Source organism: Natator depressus, chromosome 2 (assembly GCF_965152275.1).
Source record: "Natator depressus isolate rNatDep1 chromosome 2, rNatDep2.hap1, whole genome shotgun sequence".
Lineage (NCBI taxonomy): Eukaryota > Metazoa > Chordata > Testudines > Cheloniidae > Natator > Natator depressus.
Genome location: NC_134235.1, coordinates 117,693,026 through 117,714,188, shown reverse-complemented (window position 1 = coordinate 117,714,188; position 21,163 = coordinate 117,693,026). Strand labels below are relative to the sequence as shown.

At 38.3% G+C, this 21,163-nt stretch overlaps 1 protein-coding gene across 1 annotated transcript in view; it reads left to right on the top strand.

The window, feature by feature from the left end:
• GMDS (GDP-mannose 4,6-dehydratase) overlaps window positions 1-21,163 on the top strand; it is a 550,335-nt gene that overhangs the window by 423,673 nt on the left and 105,499 nt on the right. The window contains exon 8 of the mRNA XM_074944947.1: window positions 14,484-14,602. Coding sequence (XP_074801048.1) covers window positions 14,484-14,602 — 119 coding nt within the window. The remainder of the gene's footprint in view (window positions 1-14,483; window positions 14,603-21,163) is intronic.

Below are 21,163 nucleotides of genomic sequence, written 5' to 3'. Positions count from 1 at the left end.
TTGTCTACATGCTTTTTCACAGAAGGGAATCATTTGTCCCATAATACCAAAGGGGGCATTACATCCACATTATGCATTCAGGAGCCCACAAACATCATTTCATTTAAAATAATATAGTTTGACCACAGCAATCAGCAAAGCTAGTACATGTTTCACTGCCTTCAAATCACAGTATACTACGGAGTCCAAATTTACAACTACTGGAAAAATTTGGGACCTCTTGAACTGTGAATTTCTGGGTCTTAAAACTCAGCTGTGCCACCGGGGCAAAAGAATTAGCTAGGGCTTCAAGGATACATTTTTAGGCCACTTCTGTTTCTCTTGAAGGAATCATAGCCTCTGTCACAGTGAAAAGTTTCTACTTAATTTTTAATCCTGTTTATATAGAGAGAGAGAACACGTATTGGAAAGTGGTCAGCATAATATTTTCGGTTATGATTTTCTCATTAGTGGAAGACTGAAGTGTGGGCATAAGTGGCTTTTGTTTAGACATCCTTGTTTGAATAAAACTGCATCTTACACTGGACATGTGACTTCTTAGAATTGCGCCATTACAATGGGCTGAGATGGATATCAGTGCTCTCTTTCCTAGGTTATGAGATGTGATTTATTCTCCACTGATTGATAGGACATAAACATGTGCATACATAAGTATAAACTGTGTATGTGTGTGTTTGGAGGTTTACAGTGTTTGCGTTCCTAATGAATACTAAATCTGTGCATGTATATGTATGAAGTGTAATATTCCTGCATATTAGAGTTCATGTTTCCTGATTAAAGAGCTCATATAAAGACTGAAGTACTTCAGTGTTTATCTTTTGCTATTGGATCTCTGTGCTCCACATAGTAACACATAAACAGGCTGAGCAGCTACTAATCAAATCCTTTAAAGCCGCCAAACCCACTTTTTGTCTTTATTATGAAACTAAGATTTGGTCAACTGAGGTCAAGTTGTGCACTTAACACAGCTTCCATTATAGTCAGTGAACTCTGTAACAGAGAGTAAAGTCAAAATATAAACACAGAACATTTCTGCAGCAGCTCAGGGCTGGGATTAACTTGGATCACCTAGTCTTCTGCTTTTAATGAAATTCTCTCCCCTGTATTTTCTTGTTTGGAAGAGAGTCCAAAGTTATCTCATGCTAATTTAGTTAGGCAGTGCCCTCCAGGGATGTCACATGCCTCCATGACCCCTCCAGAGAGACTCAGCAAAGGGATGAGGAGAATTAAACATTCCTGAGAAATTGCAAAGCAGCAGCCCCCAGAGATTTTGCATAGAAACTAGCTCCAGACTAGCTGCCAGAGACCCAAGTCACCTTTTCAGCACATCCTTGACAACTCTCCACCAATCCCATCTGGCTTGATTCAGGGGGTCAGCGTGGGGACTGGGAAGAGGTGGCAGCTCGAAAGAGCAGAATTCAAGGGAGGTCTGACTCTATTTTCAGCTTTCATAGGTTTCTGTGGGATACACAGATAAATAAAAAAAGCAGGAGAAAAAAAATCATATATCTAATCTCACTCTAATGCCTTCTTCTGAGGGAAAAAACCCACTTTCTGTTAGAGGTACTGAATATGTAGTTTCAATATTTTCAGTAACAGTATGACCATTTTATGTACATTTTTGGTTGTAACTGGGCTTCTATCGCAAATGCCTTTAAAAGCATGCTTATGGGGCCTGATCCTGCAAACACTTACTACCTCGAATGGCCCCACGCTGACTTCATTGGAGCTACTCATAGTAGTAAGCATTATGGGCCTTATGCTCTCCTCACTTACACCAGTGTAAACCTAGAGTAAGGCAGTTGAAGTCAGTGGAGTTATACTGATGTCAGCAAGGTCAGAGTCAGACCCCATGCCTGTCTGCAGGATGAAGTCCTTCATTTATATATTTTAAAAAAACAGATTTTGGGAATCATTTTCTGGATTTCTCTCCACATTTCTGAGCAAAAGGCAGAACTGGAATTTCCTTAGTCTACATATGTGTATGTAACAGAGAGACCATCCATATTCTGATTTTTTTTTTAAATATTTTTGGGGGGTGGGGAGCTAGCTATGTGATCACAAACACTGCCTCACATACCATCATGTGAGACACCCGATGTCTGGTAAATGTGTAATTCAACAGCCTTTAGGAAATGCCTTTGAAAAATAGTTAATGGGCAAGTGCAGTGCGATAGAGCCTCAGAGTTACAAACACCGCAGGAATGCATGTTTTTAATAACTCTGAAATGTTTGTAACTCTGAACAAAATGTTATGGCTGTTCTTTCAAAAGTTTACAACTGAAGTTTGACTTAATACAGCTTTGAAACTATACTATTCAGAAGAAAAATTCCCTTTATTTTTTTAATAGTTTATGTTGAACACAGTACTGTATTGTATTTACTTTCTGTGTGTGTGTCTGCTGCTGCTGATTGCGTACTTCCAGTTCGAAATGAGGTGTGTGGTTGACTGGTGTTCAGAACTCTGAGGTTCTACTATATTCTTTTTTTTTAAAGATTAAATTTCTTTGCTATTTTATTTATTTTGTTTAATTATACCAAAGAACCTAGTCAATATTATGGAATAATACTTATTTTAAAAATACCTATTTTTTTTCATTGTGAGAGTGTAGATCAAAGCACCTAATAACACTTAAATCTCACATCGTTCATTTCATCTTGAAATGCCTTTACAGACATTAAAATTCTGACAACACTCCAGTCATGTAAATATCATAGTTCCCATTTTACAGATGGAGGAGCAGGAGAACTGAGGATAAATGTCTTGCTCAAGGCCACAGGGAGAGTCATTGTCACAGCTGGAGAACCCTGGAGATTCTGGCTCTTCATCATTTGCTTAGACCAAGCTGAAACGAATAAGTAAGCTAATAATAACCCAACAATCAGAATCTGGTTGAAGATAAAATTGCTGGCAATATTCATGTCGGAGCTAAGATATTATAATTGAATTCCAGCCTCAAATATATGTAAACAATTGAGTTATAAAACTCTGGCGGATTGACATTACAGAAATGAGGGCAGTCGTATAACTGAAAGGATGATAATTACACAGTAGTGATAAATCTCTTGTGGCCTTTTATGATTCCTGGGTGTGCCACCATTGTTCTCTAGCGGGTAAAATGTCAGACCTAGCCAAGCATGTATGTGGGAATGTCGCTCTCTAGTGGCTGGCCTACAGAAGAGACAAGCTTTAATATTTGCCCGTACAGCTACTAAAGTTTCTCATTTAGATCGAGTGGTAAGGGCCTGTGTCTGAGGTGCTGAAATTCAGAGTTCTATCCCTGATGATGTCTGTGTGGTAGAGCTGATGATTCTTCTCCATGTGTATGCAGCACGCAGATTTATTACAAGTGTTAAGTTGTAGTGTGGTAATGTTTCTAGGTTATTCTGTGATAACGTGGTAAAACGCTTGTCACCACTTCATCTAGGCATGTGAAAATATATTGTATGTGTTATACAGAGAGATACCAAAAATGAATACACTTAGAACTTCATATGGTTTGCATTTTTAGTAGCAGCTCTCCTGACTCTAATAGAAGACACATTTTAATTTTGTTTTGGATAAGTGGATGTGTTTACAATCTCACACCCATAAATCCATAGCTTTAAATAGAAATGCTTCCATAGTGTATAAAAGAATACACGCTGTTTTGTAAAGGTTTTATCAGAAATGCCAGTACTGTATTTATTGCTGGGAACAAACTGAATAAAACTTTATATTCCACTGTGCCTGCAGCTGATGAAAAGTAGCTGTATCTCCAGTTTATTGACACAATTTGAAAGCTCTGCTTCGGGCTCTGGTGTAATTAATAGTTGTTGTTTTTAATGCTAATAGAGTTGTAAGTACATTCAGTGTTTTTGAAAAATGTCTGAGTGACCGCCACAGAGATTGAATGCACAGAATAAGTACAGCAAGAGGAGTGGCAATGCAGGCTTCCTTGGGCAACCTACATAGGGCACGTTAAACATGGCCTGGAGAGAACTGCATATTAGTTTGTTGATAAGCTATTATCCATTTATGTTTGAGCTCTGTAGGCTAACATACATAATTCCGTTTCTATGATCACTTAATGCTTGACCTTTGCCGGCTGAAATTCACCTCTGTGTCAAGCTCTTTTTTAAGGGCTTAAGTGGTACATAGGTTTTGTGGTGGTATTCTCCACTGAGCTGAATTTTACTCTTCTGAGACTGGCAGCAGTTGTGTCATTTAATACCAGTGAGTTTGTGAGGTGGACACTTGTCTCCTAGCAGCTGGACTAAGACCACCAAACCCCTTTTACATAGGCCACTGAATCAGATGATGTCAACTTTGGTTTCTGTTGACCTGGATTTGAATTTGTGACATAAGGTAAAGATGCTGTATCCCGTTACCAATTCCCAGAGCCATCCAGGCTGCTCCCCGACTTGCTCCCCAGCAAATAACATTTTGGAATTATTTTTCAAACCTATCTCCTGAAATGATCTTGTATACAAAAACTAAAAATTCCACTGATCCAAAGATAAGGCTGCTTTTGCATCTTGCCAACTAAGGAAGTGAATTTTGTTGAATTCTAGCTGTTGGTTTGAAAACACTGCTAGATCTGTGTTTGTTCCCAGTGCTTCACAGCCAGTGAGTAAGAGATGGAAACATACCTTTTCTCTTTTGAACTTTATATGCAGAGAACTGAAAACTGGAATAAATTAGAAGGTAAAGTTTCACTGATATTGTCAAATGGAGCACGCTGTGGTTTAGATAGCTTAATTATGCATACCAGTTTATTTTTGTAAGAATGGAACTCATAGTAAACCTCTTCCTCGGGATGAGTAAATTAACATTTTCTGTCAGCTGTTTAGATTATTATTCAGCGGTCTGAGATCACTTGAAAGCCTTTAACACTTTTGAAAATAACTGAAAGTCATACAGTGTACCGAAGCTAGAAGTGGGAGAATTTTTAGTACTTGAGGGAAAAGTGAATTTAAATGCAGAAGTCAGATATTCTGTTTTAGAGTTATTAGCTCATTCATTCTATCTCCCTGACAGTGCAAAATTGTTTGGTACATTACATTCTAGGAGTTTGTCAATTATGGTTTTAAATGGCCCAAGTATTTTGACGTCCTCCAACGCCTTTGACCTAGATTACTCAACAGCCTAATAGATCTCACTTTCCCCAAGTTGTTCCTGATATTCAGTCTAAATTTTCCCATTCTTAATTTTATCCCATTACTCCTACTATAGCAATTCTTCTCCCTCCTTGATACGAATGCCCTTCAAATACTGTCAACTTTTATCACCTCCTTCAGTTACTTATCTCTTAACCAATGTGTATGTGCTTAGAGCTCTAACAGCCTGATCTTGCAAGGTGCTGAGCACTGTGGTGGTGTTATTACTTTATAGAGGCTCAATCTGAGATCAGGGCTCCTTTGTGATGGGCACTGTACAAAACACATAATAAGAGGCAGTCCCTATCTTGAGGGAGTTACAATCCCAATTACAAAGGGTGGGAAGGGAAACAGAGATGCAGAAAGAAAAAGAGATTTGCCCACAGTCATGCAGCAGATCAGTGGCAGAGCCGTGAATAGAACCTAGGTATTTTGACCCATGGACTGTGCTGCCTCTCTGGCCCTGAGTAGAGCATGTGATAAATTTTAAGCATGTGAGTAGTCCCATTGACTTCAGAAACACAGAAGCATTATAAACGGAAACCACAATCTTTTTCCAGCCAAATGTTGCATTATAAACTTTTTGCAATCAATACCTGCATTGTGATTATTATTTTGGAGCTGATCAAGTTGTTATAGAAACAAGCCAACACTTGACTTGAAAGTCTAGTCTAGTTTCTTGTGGTAAGATCATGGCCTTGACTAGCCCTTTCTTGGCATTGATCCCTAAGACTGCTCTACCCTGACCGCAAACTAGGTGCAACCCTTTACTTTCATGGTGAGTAATCCTGTCAAATGGAGTCTGCTTCTTTATGAAATGGTATTTTGTCTTTCATGTAAAAATAGCAGGGAAAATTAATTCTGAAAGAAAAAAAGGGAAACTGTCAAATATCTTCTTTTAGAACTATCTACTAGGTGGAGCCTGGGAAACTTAGACTTGCTTTATGTTTTTGTATAGCTAAGATAAAGTGATGGAAAATAATTGAATGCTTTCTGTAATTGGTGCATGAAGGAATAATTTAATAAGGAATATTACCTTTGGGCTTATCCGCTATAGATGGTCCCTCATAGGCCTCAGGACTCTGTGAAATTTCTGTATGGTAGTTTGGATTTTAGTTTTTAAAGATACTAGGATTTAAAACACTTTTTTATTAATGTTCATGATCTCAGAAAGAAAAATGAAAGAAACTGAACTTATTTGCATCTTCTCTGTACGTTTTCATTGATATTACTTTCCATGTCACACACATTACTTTCAGTTTCACCACTTGAAAGGTAAATAATTGATTATGGACTTTGCAAAAAAATCTGTTCAATTTTTTTTGGCAGAAAAAAATTAAATACATTAAATGGTTTCTTAATTTTCATTGTCAGTGAGATTTCCCAACAAGCAACTTCACTGCTTTATTTTGGCTCTGGCTGTCATATAAAGATCAGTAATAAAGCTTTATACAAATAGTTTTATGTATTAAAAGAACAATATTTTGACACTCATTGACACAAGCAAAAAAAAAAATCCAACACAAAATCAAACACCAATCAACCATGCTAATTTAGTGCTTGACAACACAATAAGAGCATTGTGTCTTCATCTAAAATGAACGTGAAAAGTGTTGTGTTCCACTGACGAGGAAGGTTACTCAGAACTTGACCTTTAAAGTTGATCTGGATTATGCTGCTTGTGGTTTTTATTAATAATGCTGCCTTATTAATGTCTCATGAGTCTTTACTGAGAGTTGTAAAACAATTGGACTATCTGCTTACAAGAGAAGAGTTATACAGTGTTCCTAGTATTTCCTACTGGTGTGAGGGCTTTTGTTTCATTAGACATTGATATTGTTTTCATTTAAGGTGTTCCACAAAGATTATCAGATATTTTATTATTTTAGCGACTTTAGAATTGTTGGATTATTGTCTCTAAATATCTCACCTATCTTCTTGAAACTTTTGAAAAAATAGAAAAGGGCCTGAACCAAAATTGTGTATCTGAACATCATTGAACTTTGAGAAAGTTCACATCTGGATTCCAACTTTATGGCTCGGGTACAGCACTGAAAAATGTTTTAAATTACTTCTGTGACAATTTGTTGGTTGTAACATTGTAAGCCTCTGAAAAAGCTTGTAAGGCAAGAGGTGACAGAGAGCTTCCTTGGTACACTCTGAGGGACTTAAATATCTGGTCAGAACCTGTTAAAATTATGTTAGATGTTATTTTGTATTTCATTGTCCATTATTCTATCAAGTACTGTGTGTTTTCTCAAAAGAAATTTTTCTTATCTTGAATCTGTTTCCTTTTTTAAAAAAAGTCTCTGGTTAGTGGTACCATAGTCCATTGTTTGTAACATCACTGTTGTGCGCAATGGAAGTAACTGTGACTAGACTAACAAGGACTAAATGATAACCACTGAATACAATATGCAGTGAAAAGGGGGCAACTTGTATTCAGACATGGGTATCTTTATGTTCAGCATTAAATCAGTGGGAAAGAAACACAGACAACAATAGTTCTGACTGGGCTAAATATATTTCAACTATTTACGTTTGGTAGAGAGACTTAAATAAAATTCACGAAAACTTATAGAGAATTTAGTGCTCATGAAAAGTGCTGCATTTACAGAGCTGGGAACTGCTTTGTCTACAGAATAGCCTAAATTTTTTTCGTGATTTTATGTGCTCAGGTTGAGCTACCATAGAGGGACTTGATCTTCAGAGTGTTCTTAATTTCTGAAAATTAGTTGCCTCATGTTAGGGACCCAAAATACATTGGTCCTGACGTAGAGTGTCTCCCCTTTGGTGTTATACAGATTGAACATTGTTCTGTACTTCAAGCATAGTTAGTATGTCCTTCAAGAACAAACGATCACTATTTCTAGGAAACTGCGGGTTAATTTGGGTGTGTTGCCTTCCTTTTTGATTATGATTACACAAAACTATTTTTGTTTCAATGGGAAAACAAATGACTAGATCAGTTACACATACTCAAATGGCCCTGATATCACAGGCTAAAAAGCAGGGAACTTTTTTTTTTTTTTTTGTCAGAGCCCCTTGTCAAAATACTGCCAATACATCACTGCTGTTTTCTTTTATAAGACATAGTAGGCAGAATACACTTGTAGTTTGGGGACTTGCTGCTGTATAAGTCTTGTCCATATAACATTGTCAGTGACAAGAATTAATAGTAGGCCGAGTGCTACTATCCTTACTTAGTAAGAACTCGCATTGTGGTAAGGACTGCAGTGGTTTTATATTGGCATTAGGATGGAATCAGCTTATATGACTCAGAAGGCATGTTCTATTGTAATTGAGCTTCATTAATGTTTTTCAGCCTTGCGTGGCTGTATGTATTGTGTACAGTATCTGCATATTAAGCTATTCACTCTGGCATACAGATTGCGTATATATCACTGCATCTCTTTATCCAGTGTGCTTTCATGCATACTGTTTGTATACTTAGTACATACCTATACTTTTTACAGTGTGGTGTAAGCAGTCAATCAAATTTCTGTGACTCAGACCAGTAATACCTCCTTTTACCCACTTTGAAGTAAATAAATTAAAGGGATGCTATCGTTTCAATTTAGGTCCAAAACTGAAGCTGTCGGAGAACCCAAGAAGCAAATATTAGCCATCATTCCCAATTTCTCATTTTAAGTTTCCTTCTAATAAGCAATCATTGATATCTATTTATCTAGTAGGTTTCAGAAACCACAAAGTTTCTGTGTGGGTTACATCATAAAAGGCCCAGTTATGCCATTTAGCACTGGATTTAGAAGACAGTGGTGAGGAGCCACTTCACATTATGGGTAGCTCAGACAGGGATTGAGTCAGAGGAGGGCATAATACCTTCCCAAGCAGCCAGGGTGCAGGGGATAGGGAAGCCTGCTATCCCCCCCCCAAGGCACCTGACCTGCTCCATGGGACAGTACAGACTACAGAGGGAGGTGGATCAATTGTGGCACAAAATAAATTGTCCCTCACTATGAGTGCAGGAACTGCAATTGTGCCAGACCCTTGGCTGGCCTCATTGGGGAAACAGGATATTTGACTTCCCATCCCACCATATGACCTCTGTAACGTCTTCTCACACTTGAGGCCAAAATGTTCAGTTATGCTGCTCAGTGATGACCCCAGCAAAGTAGCTAGACTTTGAATCACCAGATAGTGCCTTGTTCAACCCACTGAATTCCTCTATCCACTTCTAGACAGTGGAGGTCTGAAAGATTATAAAAACAGAATTGCTATAAATAGCACCAGTGTACTCTTGAGTCTCTCTAACTGGTGATGTTTTTTGCCTGAGTCACAAATTACTCTCTAATTTTTGGCAGACTTGAGGTAACCTGTGCCCTCCATGCACAAAAAATAAATAGAACTAGACAGCCACCAGTCAGTGTGTCTATCTCTGTACCGTTAGGGTGATGCGTTCTGCATCAGACCCATGCTATCTGTTAAGGCTCCTGTAGTAAGTACATTTGATTTGTGGTTAGAACATGTTTTTCATTTTGTTGCGGGACTGTATATGGTACATAGAAATGTGACTTCATGTGATGCAGATGTTCTGTAGTGGTGGAGTACAAAAATTAAATCTATCAGAATCACTGGTAGCTATATTTTCTAAGTAACACACATCTATCTGTCTGACTGTGTTTAGACATCTTGTTAGAATTTAGGACTTGCCATCGCATGAGACACAAAAAAGGTTTGGTTCATTTTGTGGACAAATCAGCAATTAGCATTTTATTTCTGCAGTAGAAATCATCAGTTGTCATTTAAACCATAGACACTCTTTGAGGTTTAGCTTTGTTTTTTCTTCTTAAACAGACAGGTCCCTAATTAAGCTGATTTCTAACAACATATTGTGCTCACTGCCACCAGTAGAGGAGTGGATGATTTAAAGAAAGGAATCAAATAAATATAGTTAAACATAACCTTGATTAACAAGACTTGTTATTCATGGATGACAGCACAGTTAATAAGTGTTTTCTGGCTGGGATGCTGGACTGGAATTTAATGGTGAGGCACAAGTGCAACAGACTGCAGATTCTCAAGACAAACACACACATCACAATCGCACTACGAGAGGCATGTACGGAATTAGTATGTATTGGCTGTGCTTGTCCAGTTCAGGTTTTCCCCTTCACTGATCCAGGTGTGAACATGAACAACACTGTGAGCAAGAGACTTCTGAATGGGTGTTGGCCTGGAAGAAAACTGGTTCAGGTTTAGAAATGTTGACTGAAATTAGAGTTCCTCACTTGAAGGGACATTTTTTTTTTTATATTGTCTTCAGAGAAAAAAAAATTTTTTAGCAGCAGTTGTAGTTAAAACTTGTAGAACAGATATCCAGCTCAAGTAATCACAAAAGTGCATCCGCATGTTACACGTGCTATCTATTCTTCTACAGTGAGTTTTCTGTCTTTAAACGTAAATGGCATAGTACTGCCTTTCGACTTTGTGAGTCACTGGAGCAGAGACAAAATGAGTTCAAATATGAAAAATATGTTTTGTACATTTGCCATTAAAGGAACAATGCAATTTGAAGAGAGCTAGAGCCTGGATAGTTTCTGTAATAGTTTTCTCCTCCTATGCAGCCTTAACCACATTTTGGTAACCAAATCCACGTAAAGAGTAAGGAAAGAGTTATAGATATGTATTGTGATAAGTGGCTTTCTGTCAGCCCATTAGGGATATCAAAAACAAAACAAAAAAAGCACTACAGAGGAAATTAGGAAAACCCATGCCCCTCTTTCCACTTCACAAAAATTCCTAAAATATGTGACCTCATGATGGTTAAAAGATAGCCAAGATCCAGAGCTGGGCAATGATTTTATCACAGATTGCAGCCCAGCCATGTCATGGGTCATGTGGTTCAGCATGTGAACAGGAAGGTGAGAATTGGTGAACTTTTGCCTCAGTTGTGCAGTCCATCAGAGAATAAATGGACCAAATCACTGAGCAGCTGTATAAGGAGGTGAACGGCTGAATACTTTTCACACAGAGGCCTTTGTGCTCTGGACATGATCTAGCATTATGATGGGGTGCGCTAGGCTGCGGCTTTGTAGCAATTACGAAGCCATTATCACGCTAGAACACAAGATCATTTATCTTCTAATTCAGAGTGTCACCTGTTCTTCATTTACCAGTCAATAACCATTAATTATGCTCAGTGGAAATTTAAACAAAGCTGTTCCTCTCTGTTAAAACCAGTAAAACCATTCAGTAATGACAATTAAATCTGGAGCTGTGTATCCCCTCTCCCTCCTTATTCTTGTTCTCAGCCTGGAGTGTGGTACAATATGATCTCTTACGGGAAATGTCTAGAAATTGATAGATCAAGGGCCTCTGATAGTATGATGAAAAAAGAGCACATTCCTGGCACATTCTGTACGGAAAGTGTGTAGCTACTACTTATACACAGATTTCTGATTGGCTACATAATATGTAACAGCAGAAATGAACATTTTTAATGCTGAGTTTGTTGAGGTATTTTCTGCCCACTGACTTGCCTTTGTCTTTATTTTACAAAAACTGCATGCACACATGTTCAAATGAACAACTCTTTACCTCCTTGTTAAAACAGTCAATGATTTTTTCATAATTATTAGAATGTTACTTTTCACTGGTTTGACTGGGCTAATTATAAGATGGACTGAATGCCAAAAGAAAAATAAAAGGACAAACCATGATAAATTTTCAAGTAATCATTATTCCAAGCACCACTTTTCCTAGCAGAAACTCAGGGAGAAGTTACTTTTAGTTTAACAGCATCTGTGTTGTTTGATCATTACAAGCCTGACCCCGTAGAAATGTACCACAATGTATGCTCCAAGATTTGCTTGCTCTTTGAAATGGTAGAAAAGCATGACAAGGCCAATCCAAAAAAGCTGGTAGGAAGTTTTAAAATATATATATATAGAGAGAGAGAATTCATGTTGCCAAATTAAAAACCAAAAAACCCAGTCAATGTAGCATCAGATATTTATGTGGTTACTGTTTTTTTTGTGTGTGAAATATATATATTTCTGTAGCTCTCTGTGAAGCTAAAATGTGTTTAAGCATCACAGAAAAATAACAGTGACTACATAAATACCTGATGCTGTATTGACTGGGTTTTTTGGTTTTTAATTTGGCAACATGAATACTCTATCACGCTAAATATGTGCAAAAATTAAAATATTTGTGTTATTAAATCATAGAAAATTGCTTTAAAATCTCCAAATACCATAGGCGGTATCCTGATTTAATTACTCCTGTAAAGTCCCATTGATGGCAATAGAAGAGTCTGTATGAATTTTGACAGATTGAATAAGGACTGAGAGTCTGATCCTACAGTCCCTTATTCACTCAGATAGTGCCTACTCCTTTGAGCAATCCTATTGGTTGCAGTAGGTCTACTTAGGTAACTAAAGGTTTGTGGGATCAGGGATTGAGTTAGGACTTCAGGATTAGCCCCATGTTTGAAGTATTCATTTTTGCTCTGTTGAAGCTTGATATGCCTGTGAACCCTACAAGTCTAGTCAGATGTGAAAGAAAGGGTGTCCGTGATTTACTGTAACCTTGTGAATAAAACAAAATCCCGAATGTTCCAAGAAAGATAGTATTAAAGATAGCAATTAAGACCTCTCTTGCCAGCAGAAGGAATTTCATCCGTCAATCGTATATTGCTGCGTCATTGGCTAGAGAGCTCAACCCTGGGGAGGAAAAATAAAGCTGCTGCCATTGTCCCACCCAGCATGCCACATCCCTAAAGCACAATTAATGTCAAGGACATACACAGGAGTTTCCCAAAATCCCGCCTTCCATGCACATTTAAGAGGCAAAAGGAGCGTGTTAATAAAATCTCTCAAAAATATTAAAGATTCAAAAAAACAGGAAGCAAAATGACTTGCAAATAGAATACTTTGAAGGGAGTATATCTTCTTGCTTTGCCTGACACTGATGTACTAAAAGAGGGAGTGGGGGGAGAGAAGAATTGAACTTTTCAGGTGGTATTTACTGAGAGAAACAGAGCTGTCCCAAAGCTTTTATTAATCTGATTTGCAGAGTATCCGCTAGCATCTGGGGACCTACTAAAGTTTTCTTTAAATCTGATGTGAAGAGGTCAATGCAAATAGCATTTTGGATTACACTATAAGAAGATGGCAATTCCTTTTACCATATGGAGAAAGAGATGAATTATTTTGCTTTTGTGAACTGATTATTTATTAAAAGAAGGCTGTGATATGTATAGATTGCTCCCTGTTTCTAACTTAAGGAAATAAAGTGTTTTCATCACTTTGACCTAGAGTGATAGTTTTATTTTTTCCATCTATAGTTTCTGGGTGGCAGTGTGGTCTCATGGATAGAGCATTGGATTGGGTGTAAGAAGACCTGGCTTCTATTACTGACATTGATTGGCTGTGTGCCTTTAGGCAAATTATTTTACCTCAGTTTGCTTCTGTTTCCCCTCCCACCCTATGTCTGACTTTTCTATTTAGACTGGAAACTGTTCGGGGCAGGCGTTCTCTCTCATTATGTGTTTGAACAGTGCTAAGTACAATAAAGCCACAAAATCTCCTCTGGGGCCTCTAGGCACAAATGTAACACAAATAACAATAGTAGAAATCTGTGAAGTTGTGATTTAGAAACAATTCTGATTTTGGTCACCGTTCTGATCTTTGCACAGCCTACGCTCTTTGAAAGAGAAGGAGAAGTTAGGCAAACACTTAACAATTAGTATTTCCATACATTGAAAAAGGGAATCTTGCTTGCTGTACCTTCAAATGCATCTCCAGGTGTGTTCAGGAGGAATAGCTGAATTTGAAATAATGAACTATGAAAATATTGGTCCTTGATTTTTTGTAGTCCTCTCTGTCCTGTATTTATTTGGGTTAAATCTAGTTTAAAATAGTCAACTGTGTATTTGACCACAGTTAGGTAGTTCTACATTTTTGCCCTACTGACAACATTCCTTAAATTGGAGCGGGGTATATAATACTTTGCTTTCCATTACATGTGAATAAATGTAAGGTTTATAATCAATGGGTTCTTACTCCTAAGCAGTACTGTCTACTTTTGAACACTGAGTCTTGATTTAAAATATCCCCCACAGAAATCCCTGGTGTGAAACAAAGAGAAAAGCAGGTATATTACAGGCAATTTTCTGTAATGTGAAATAATTCCAATTAGTCACTCGTAAGAGTTGCGCTGATCTAGTTAACAGCCTTGTGTTAAAAAGTTCTAATTTCCCTAGTTGCATGCATACATATATCTGATTATCTGCAAATCAAAATGTGGTAATATAATATCATGTACAAAAGGGCCCACTTACAGGTGCACTTAATCTGGATTTGTTTATCTTTCTGCAGGCTATGTGGCTGATGTTGCAAACGGATGAGCCAGAGGACTTTGTCATAGCTACTGGGGAGGTCCACAGTGTTCGTGAATTTGTGGAGAAGTCATTTAAACACATTGGGAAAACCATTGTGTAAGTATGAATGGGAGCTAGCAGCAATGGGTTTCAGAACCCTATCAGCTACTGACATGTGGCTTTGATTTTGCCATTACATCGTAATATTTCTTTTGTATTCTTTTTCACTTTCTGTGTTTGTAACATAAGGCCTCTGGATGTGAACCACTGACTCTCGCTCACCCTCTCCAACCGCAGGATATTGCTCCAGCACCCGCCCCTCCACCAAAAACAAATCTAGCAAAATTTCATCCACTCCAGGTGGGGTAGGTTGTAGATATCTCACCTCGGCATTCTTATAGGCTGATCGTTTTCCATTGTAAATCCCATCTCCCTGCCCTCAGCTCCCCAACACCGTTGCCCTCCGTAGTCTGGGAGGGCTGACCTCCGCGGCTGAGATTACAGTGCTATACTATTCTGTACTGGCTCGTAGGGAAGGGATGCTTGAGACACATTTTATTGTTGGTGCACTTTTGTCCTCATCACCAGCCCCGAAACAAAACCTGCCACTCCAGCCACATTCCCGGACTCCGCCCGTTTAAGATGTGACACATGTAAACGCGGTTCCTTTCTGTGTGGCAGCACGTCGGCCTCGCTGCTGGGACTATATAGCACCATCGCTCTGCATTCTTCATAGTTCTTGTCCTACTGAGCCATAAAAATGTTGAGCTGCGGGTGCAGAATGTTTACAGTGCATATTCTACATAGTTTGACTGAAAATACAAAATTCCTTCTCAAGGCCAGATAATGAAATCAGGCTGGTTTTATGAATGCTTTCTGTAATTTATATTTTTATTGTTTGTTATTTTTTCAATTTCCCTCCTTCTTTATCTTCTCTGGGCCCCATGCATCAACATACCAATCTCAGCTGGAAGAGGGAGAGGAAAGCCACAGGCTCTTCCATGACGCTAGCACCAGGGCTCTTCCTCAGGCCATCAAAGACACTGGTGCAGCTGGTGAACTTTTGACAGGGCCAGTAAGTTTTACTTGGGAGCAAAAACTTGACACATTCAATAAATATGCAGAAGTGCACAGATATATACAATATTATTTGAACAGTCAGTGGGTGATTGGATAGATAATAACATTTTCCCTTAATGAGTGTTAGCCTGGTTTCAATTTTTGGCATTTACTTTCAGAAAAATTCAGAGGGGCAGTATAGTTATGAATTTCCAGCCCAAAAGCTTGATTTTAGGATATTTTTCTTCAAATATTTATCATCTTTTTTGATTTGCTTACCCACCTTCTCTACCGCTACACAGTTAACAGTGTGAACTTTAACAACAGTGACATTTTTCAAGGGCACTAGGAATTGTTTCCTCTCTCTTTTTTTTTTCTGTCTTTATTAAGTTTCTTTTTTTATGACTGACTTTCACTGGTAAACATTCTTTTAAATTGAAAGCAGGTGAAACATTAGTGTGTACTGTGGAAATTGTTGTTCTGTACAGATGCGTAATCTTATGATATCCAGAACCCTTTCTTCTGTCTCCTGTTGTATGTTGCTCTGCATTAAGAAGAAGGCGACTTGGTGGCCAAAATTTTTAAATGTGGATCTCTAAAGTCAGGCACCAAAATTCATGTTTAGAAGTGCTGGGCACCCACTTACTTCAAGTCTACTCACTTATTTAAAATTAAACACCCTACTTTAGAGTTTTGCTGGACTGGTCTAGTGTACTCGGCACTTCCAGGATCAAGAGCTAAATGTATATATTCTTGTAAGCAAAAGAAAAAATAAACTCTGAACTCATCTGCCCCGCAAAGGAAAGGAATGGTGATTGTGTGGAAAGCAAAAGGGAAAGAATTTTGCAAATAGCTCCTATTATAAATAATGAGGAAAACCCCATTTTCAAAAGTCACTTAGTGACTAAGGCCTCTACCTTCCATTGAGTGTCAATGAGATGTAGGGATTTTAGGCTCCTAAATCACTTAGGCACTTTTGACATTTTTGCCCTTTTACATAGAATTTACGAACTACTCCCATAAGCAATATCTGGTAATATGAATATATTCACTTATAGAAAAGGAGTACTTGTGGCACCTTAGAGACTAACCAATTTATTTGAGCATAAGCTTTCGTGAGCTACAGCTCACTTCATCGGATGCATACTGTGGAAAGTGTAGAAGATCTTTTTATACACACAAAGCATGAAAAAATACCTCCCCCCACCCCACTCTCCTGCTGGTAATAGCTTATCGAAAGTGATCACTCTCCTTACAATGTGTGTGATAATCAAGTTGGGCTATTTCCAGCACAAATCCAGGTTCTCTCTCCCCCCCTCCCAACCCCTCCCCCCACACAAACCCACTCTCCTGTTGGTAATAGCTTATCTAAAGTGACCACTCTCCTTACAGTGTGTATGATAATCAAAGTGGGCCATTTCCAGCACAAATCCAGGGTTTAACAAGAACGTCTAAGGGGGGGGTAGACGTTCTTGTTAAACCCTGAATTTGTGCTGGAAATGGCCCACCTTGATTATCATACACATTGTGAGGAGAGTGGTCACTTTAGATAAGCTATTACCAACAGGAGAGTGGGTTTGTGTGGGGGGAGGGGTTGGGAGGGGGGGAGAGAGAACCTGGATTTGTGCTGGAAATGGCCCAACTTGATTATCACACACATTGTAAGGAGAGTGATCACTTTAGATAAGCTATTACCAGCAGGAGAGTGGGGTGTGGGGAGGTATTTTTTCATGCTTTGTGTGTATAAAAAGATCTTCTACACTTTCCACAGTATGCATCCGATGAAGTGAGCTGAAGCTCACGAAAGCTTATGCTCAAATAAATTGGTTAGTCTCTAAGGTGCCACAAGTACTCCTTTTCTTTTTGCGAATACAGACTAACATGGCTGTTACTCTGAAACATATTCACTTACGGATCAAGTAAGGTAATGTGTTAATATAGTTTTTGCTGTTTGGGTGCATAAAAAACTATGTATATTATTTAGGTGCTAATGACTTTTGCTTTGAGAATAGCGCAGTTGTGATCATTTTAATGTAGTTTCCCCAAATAATCTCAGCTAAATAGGGATAGACAAACTTGCTTAGTTTAATGTAAAAACCCACCTACTCCCCATCCCAAAACCATTGCTCATCTCTCAAACTGAACTAAATCTAAAACTTTTTTGAGGTTTGGGAAAGATTTTTTTTTTGGAACCTCCCTGATTTTCTAGGTCCCAACATGGCCTGAATGGCTTCCCAAAACATACACACACTCTCTCTCTCTCTCTCTCTCTCCTTACTAACTACTGTCTTCTTGGCTGGATGGCTGGCAATCTTTTACCTCTTTGCTGAACCCCTGATGGCCGTTATCTTGAAATTGGAAGAGGTGGGGTATTGTCTTTGGGAATTAACCATGCAGTCCCCTTCTCCACTCTAGTAGGTCATATTGATCTGCCACTTTAAAATTAATGACGCACCAAAGACGTGATGCTCCAGAATGCACTGTGATCATTAAATCAACTCCTGCAAGAAAAGCTGATTCCTTCCTCCCATCCTCCCTCCTTGCAAGATCAGTTTTTCATGGGAGTTATGAAATTTCAGGATCTCAAATGGCACTCTTGGGAATAAGCTCCTGGCTGCCTTTTACATTTTTAAAATGACAGCAAATCTTCCCACTACTGCCCCACAGTGCACCAGTGGTCTTTCAAAATCCACAGCTTCTGTAAGCTGTGCCCTGAAACTGTAGGATAAGTATCCAGAATGCAATGCTTTGAAACAGTTCATGAAAGGGCAAGCCTGCAATGGTTCTTCAACCCCTTCAGCTGGGCTAATTTGTGTTTGTCAGTGTAGTAACAAGTGTCTGTCCTCCAGTGCAGACACAGCCATCATATTTTTGAGATTGCAGTATATGGTATCCAGGAAAACAGTTTTGAATGCTCCATCACCACATTTAAACTTCTCTCATCATTTGTACAGTCATTTTTCTTTCTAGTACATATTAATTTGTGCAGTTAAACATACAGTACAGACTAATAAACCTTTCAATAAAGTTACATCATACTCTCCTAGTCAAAGATTACAACATTTTATTTTACCATATTATCTAGTCTAAAACATGAAAAAAGGAAAATGTTAGTACATCATGTAAACAATTAGATATATAGCTGCAACAAGACTAGCATATTATTTCTCTGAAATGTAGTATAAAATGAGCACAGAGATTTATTTTTACAAGTTTGGTTTGTTTGGATTTTTCTCTTAACACTTTTTTTTACCAGGAAGAAATTTGAAATGATATTTATAGAATGGCTCACACTCATTCTAATTCAGCCTTTGCACTGACAGGAAAGCCTCTGAGCTACAAATATTTTCCCCCGTAAGCATTACACTTTTTTTTCTTTTTACTTTCCCTTCTACTTATTACTAATTAAGTAATACTAGGGGAAAACACTTCCCTCCTATAATTTGAACTACAGCAGGGTTAAACCAAACAGGCAAACGCTTGTCTTGACTAATTTTCTGTCATTAATCTTATTAAATTAGAACAGGATTGCAAGATAGCCTGAAACCACTACAGCACTTAGAATTCTTTGCAGACTACTGTCTGCAAATGGCAAAAAAAAAAAAATCTATTCAGGGAATGGAAAGATTTATTGTGGTTTTTTTTTGATGTTGTTAATATAAAGCTGCATGTACATTTGCAACAGAAATATGCATTGCTTCAAGGGCCAGAATTAATGCAGGAAGATGAACATTTTACCACATTCATGGTGGCTCCCATGTTTTATTCTTTGTGATAGTTAACTTGCCACCTAGTCTGTAATGATCACCCCACAAATGGGATTCCCTATAATAAGAAGAAGGTCTGATGAGGTGAGCCTCTGGAAACCAAGGAGTGGTTCTCTCTCAGTGATGTGGAACAGCAAATGGGAGGTGGAACTGAGAGAGAGGGGCTTTTTTATTTTAAAATGGAAGGTTAGGATTAGGATGTAGGAACATGTGAGAAATTGGAAGGACTACTGAAGGAATGCAAGCAGACAGTGCAATGATAGTGATGTGGGGAAGGGGAAAGGGAGCCGTCCAAAGACTTCATGAAGAGTCACTGGTTTCACATCTGGCTTTTGACCACAAGGTCTTGCTGTCTGGCCAGTGACTGTGTGTTGTAATTAGCAGTGTGAGAAAATCAGAAGCTTTCAGATCAGGAAGAAAGGAACTGAAGCATACACAAACTGAAGAAAATGTGAGAGTGAAGGATGGAAAACACCAGGCAAAATGCGTTTGTTTAGATAAATTCATACATACTGTTTCCTCCTTTTGATTTTTTTATTGTTGCTTTTTCTTTACATTAGGTATTGTAATATCACTTTAAACACTTCATGACAGGCATTCGAGTCTCCACCTTATAAACCCGACAGGCATTTCTGCCTCCCCTGAACTCTCTGATTACATGAGTTTTAGGAACTGGCAGGTGAAATAACTGCCCCAATCTGCCTCAGACTGATTCTGTTTTGAAAACTTTATTAACATTTATTCATTTTCATATGCCAAAAGTGCTGAAATACTGTGAGCGGCTACTCGCGTGATATTTCTAGCCTGGCCAGAAACAGGAAGTACTGAAAGAACTTTCAACAGAACCTGATGCAAAATTTGGGGTTGGAAATCTTGCAAGAAATCTGTTTAACTTGGTCAACAGGGAGAAGCATACTTTGGCAGGGTGCAGTAGCCCCATCTGATCCTTGATGAACAAAGAGTTAATTTCATTTGATTTTCTCCTCCTCCCATTGTACAGATGCTCATGGAAGGGAAAGCTGAGCTGAAGTTAAGTGTTTTCACCAGTGACCAGGCAATGACCATTCTCCCTGTCATTCATCCAAACATTTTGGGTAATCATCTGATCTAAACCTTCAGACCTTTTGAGATTCACAATTGTTAAATGAAAACATTTGCTCCTGAACACAAGTGTTCCTAATAGGATGCAGACCTGCCAACTCTTGCAATTTTATCCTGAGTCTCATGATATTTGGTTGTTTTCTTAAAGCCCCAGCTCTTGTTGTCAGGTGGTTTTTTTGAGAATCTCAGGTTTCATTTTTTAAGTAAATTTCTAGCCCTCACAAAAGCTTGAGCAGGTGAACCCTAGAGGTTGAAAAATCAGAAGGCAAATAAAAAGCTACCAAAAATATGTTATTTAACAGTCTCATTTTTAAGACAATTTCATGAGTTTTTGGACCTGTCTCATGATTTCTGAACACTTGCAGTTGGCAATATTGGGAATGTACCACTCCATTACTCTAGTGTGGTCAGTCAAATTATAGATATGGGGGTCCAATTAATCAAACCACTTGAATACATGCTTAAGTTCATCCCTGTTCAACAAAATACTTAAGCATGTACTGAAGTTCATCCCAATTTAAATTAAACAATTTAGATTAAGTTGAATTAGGGCTTGTGGGGTCAAATTTAAAATCTAATCACATGCAATAATTTTGTGACATGACAGGGGTCCCACTCCTGTCTCTTTTCAAGCAACAAATCACTCAGAGACCATCTTCTGGTCAAACCACCTCATGGGTTAATCCACCGTGTTCCCACCACCACCTGTGCAAACTCATGCAGCTCTGTATTTATAATGTCATACAGTCCT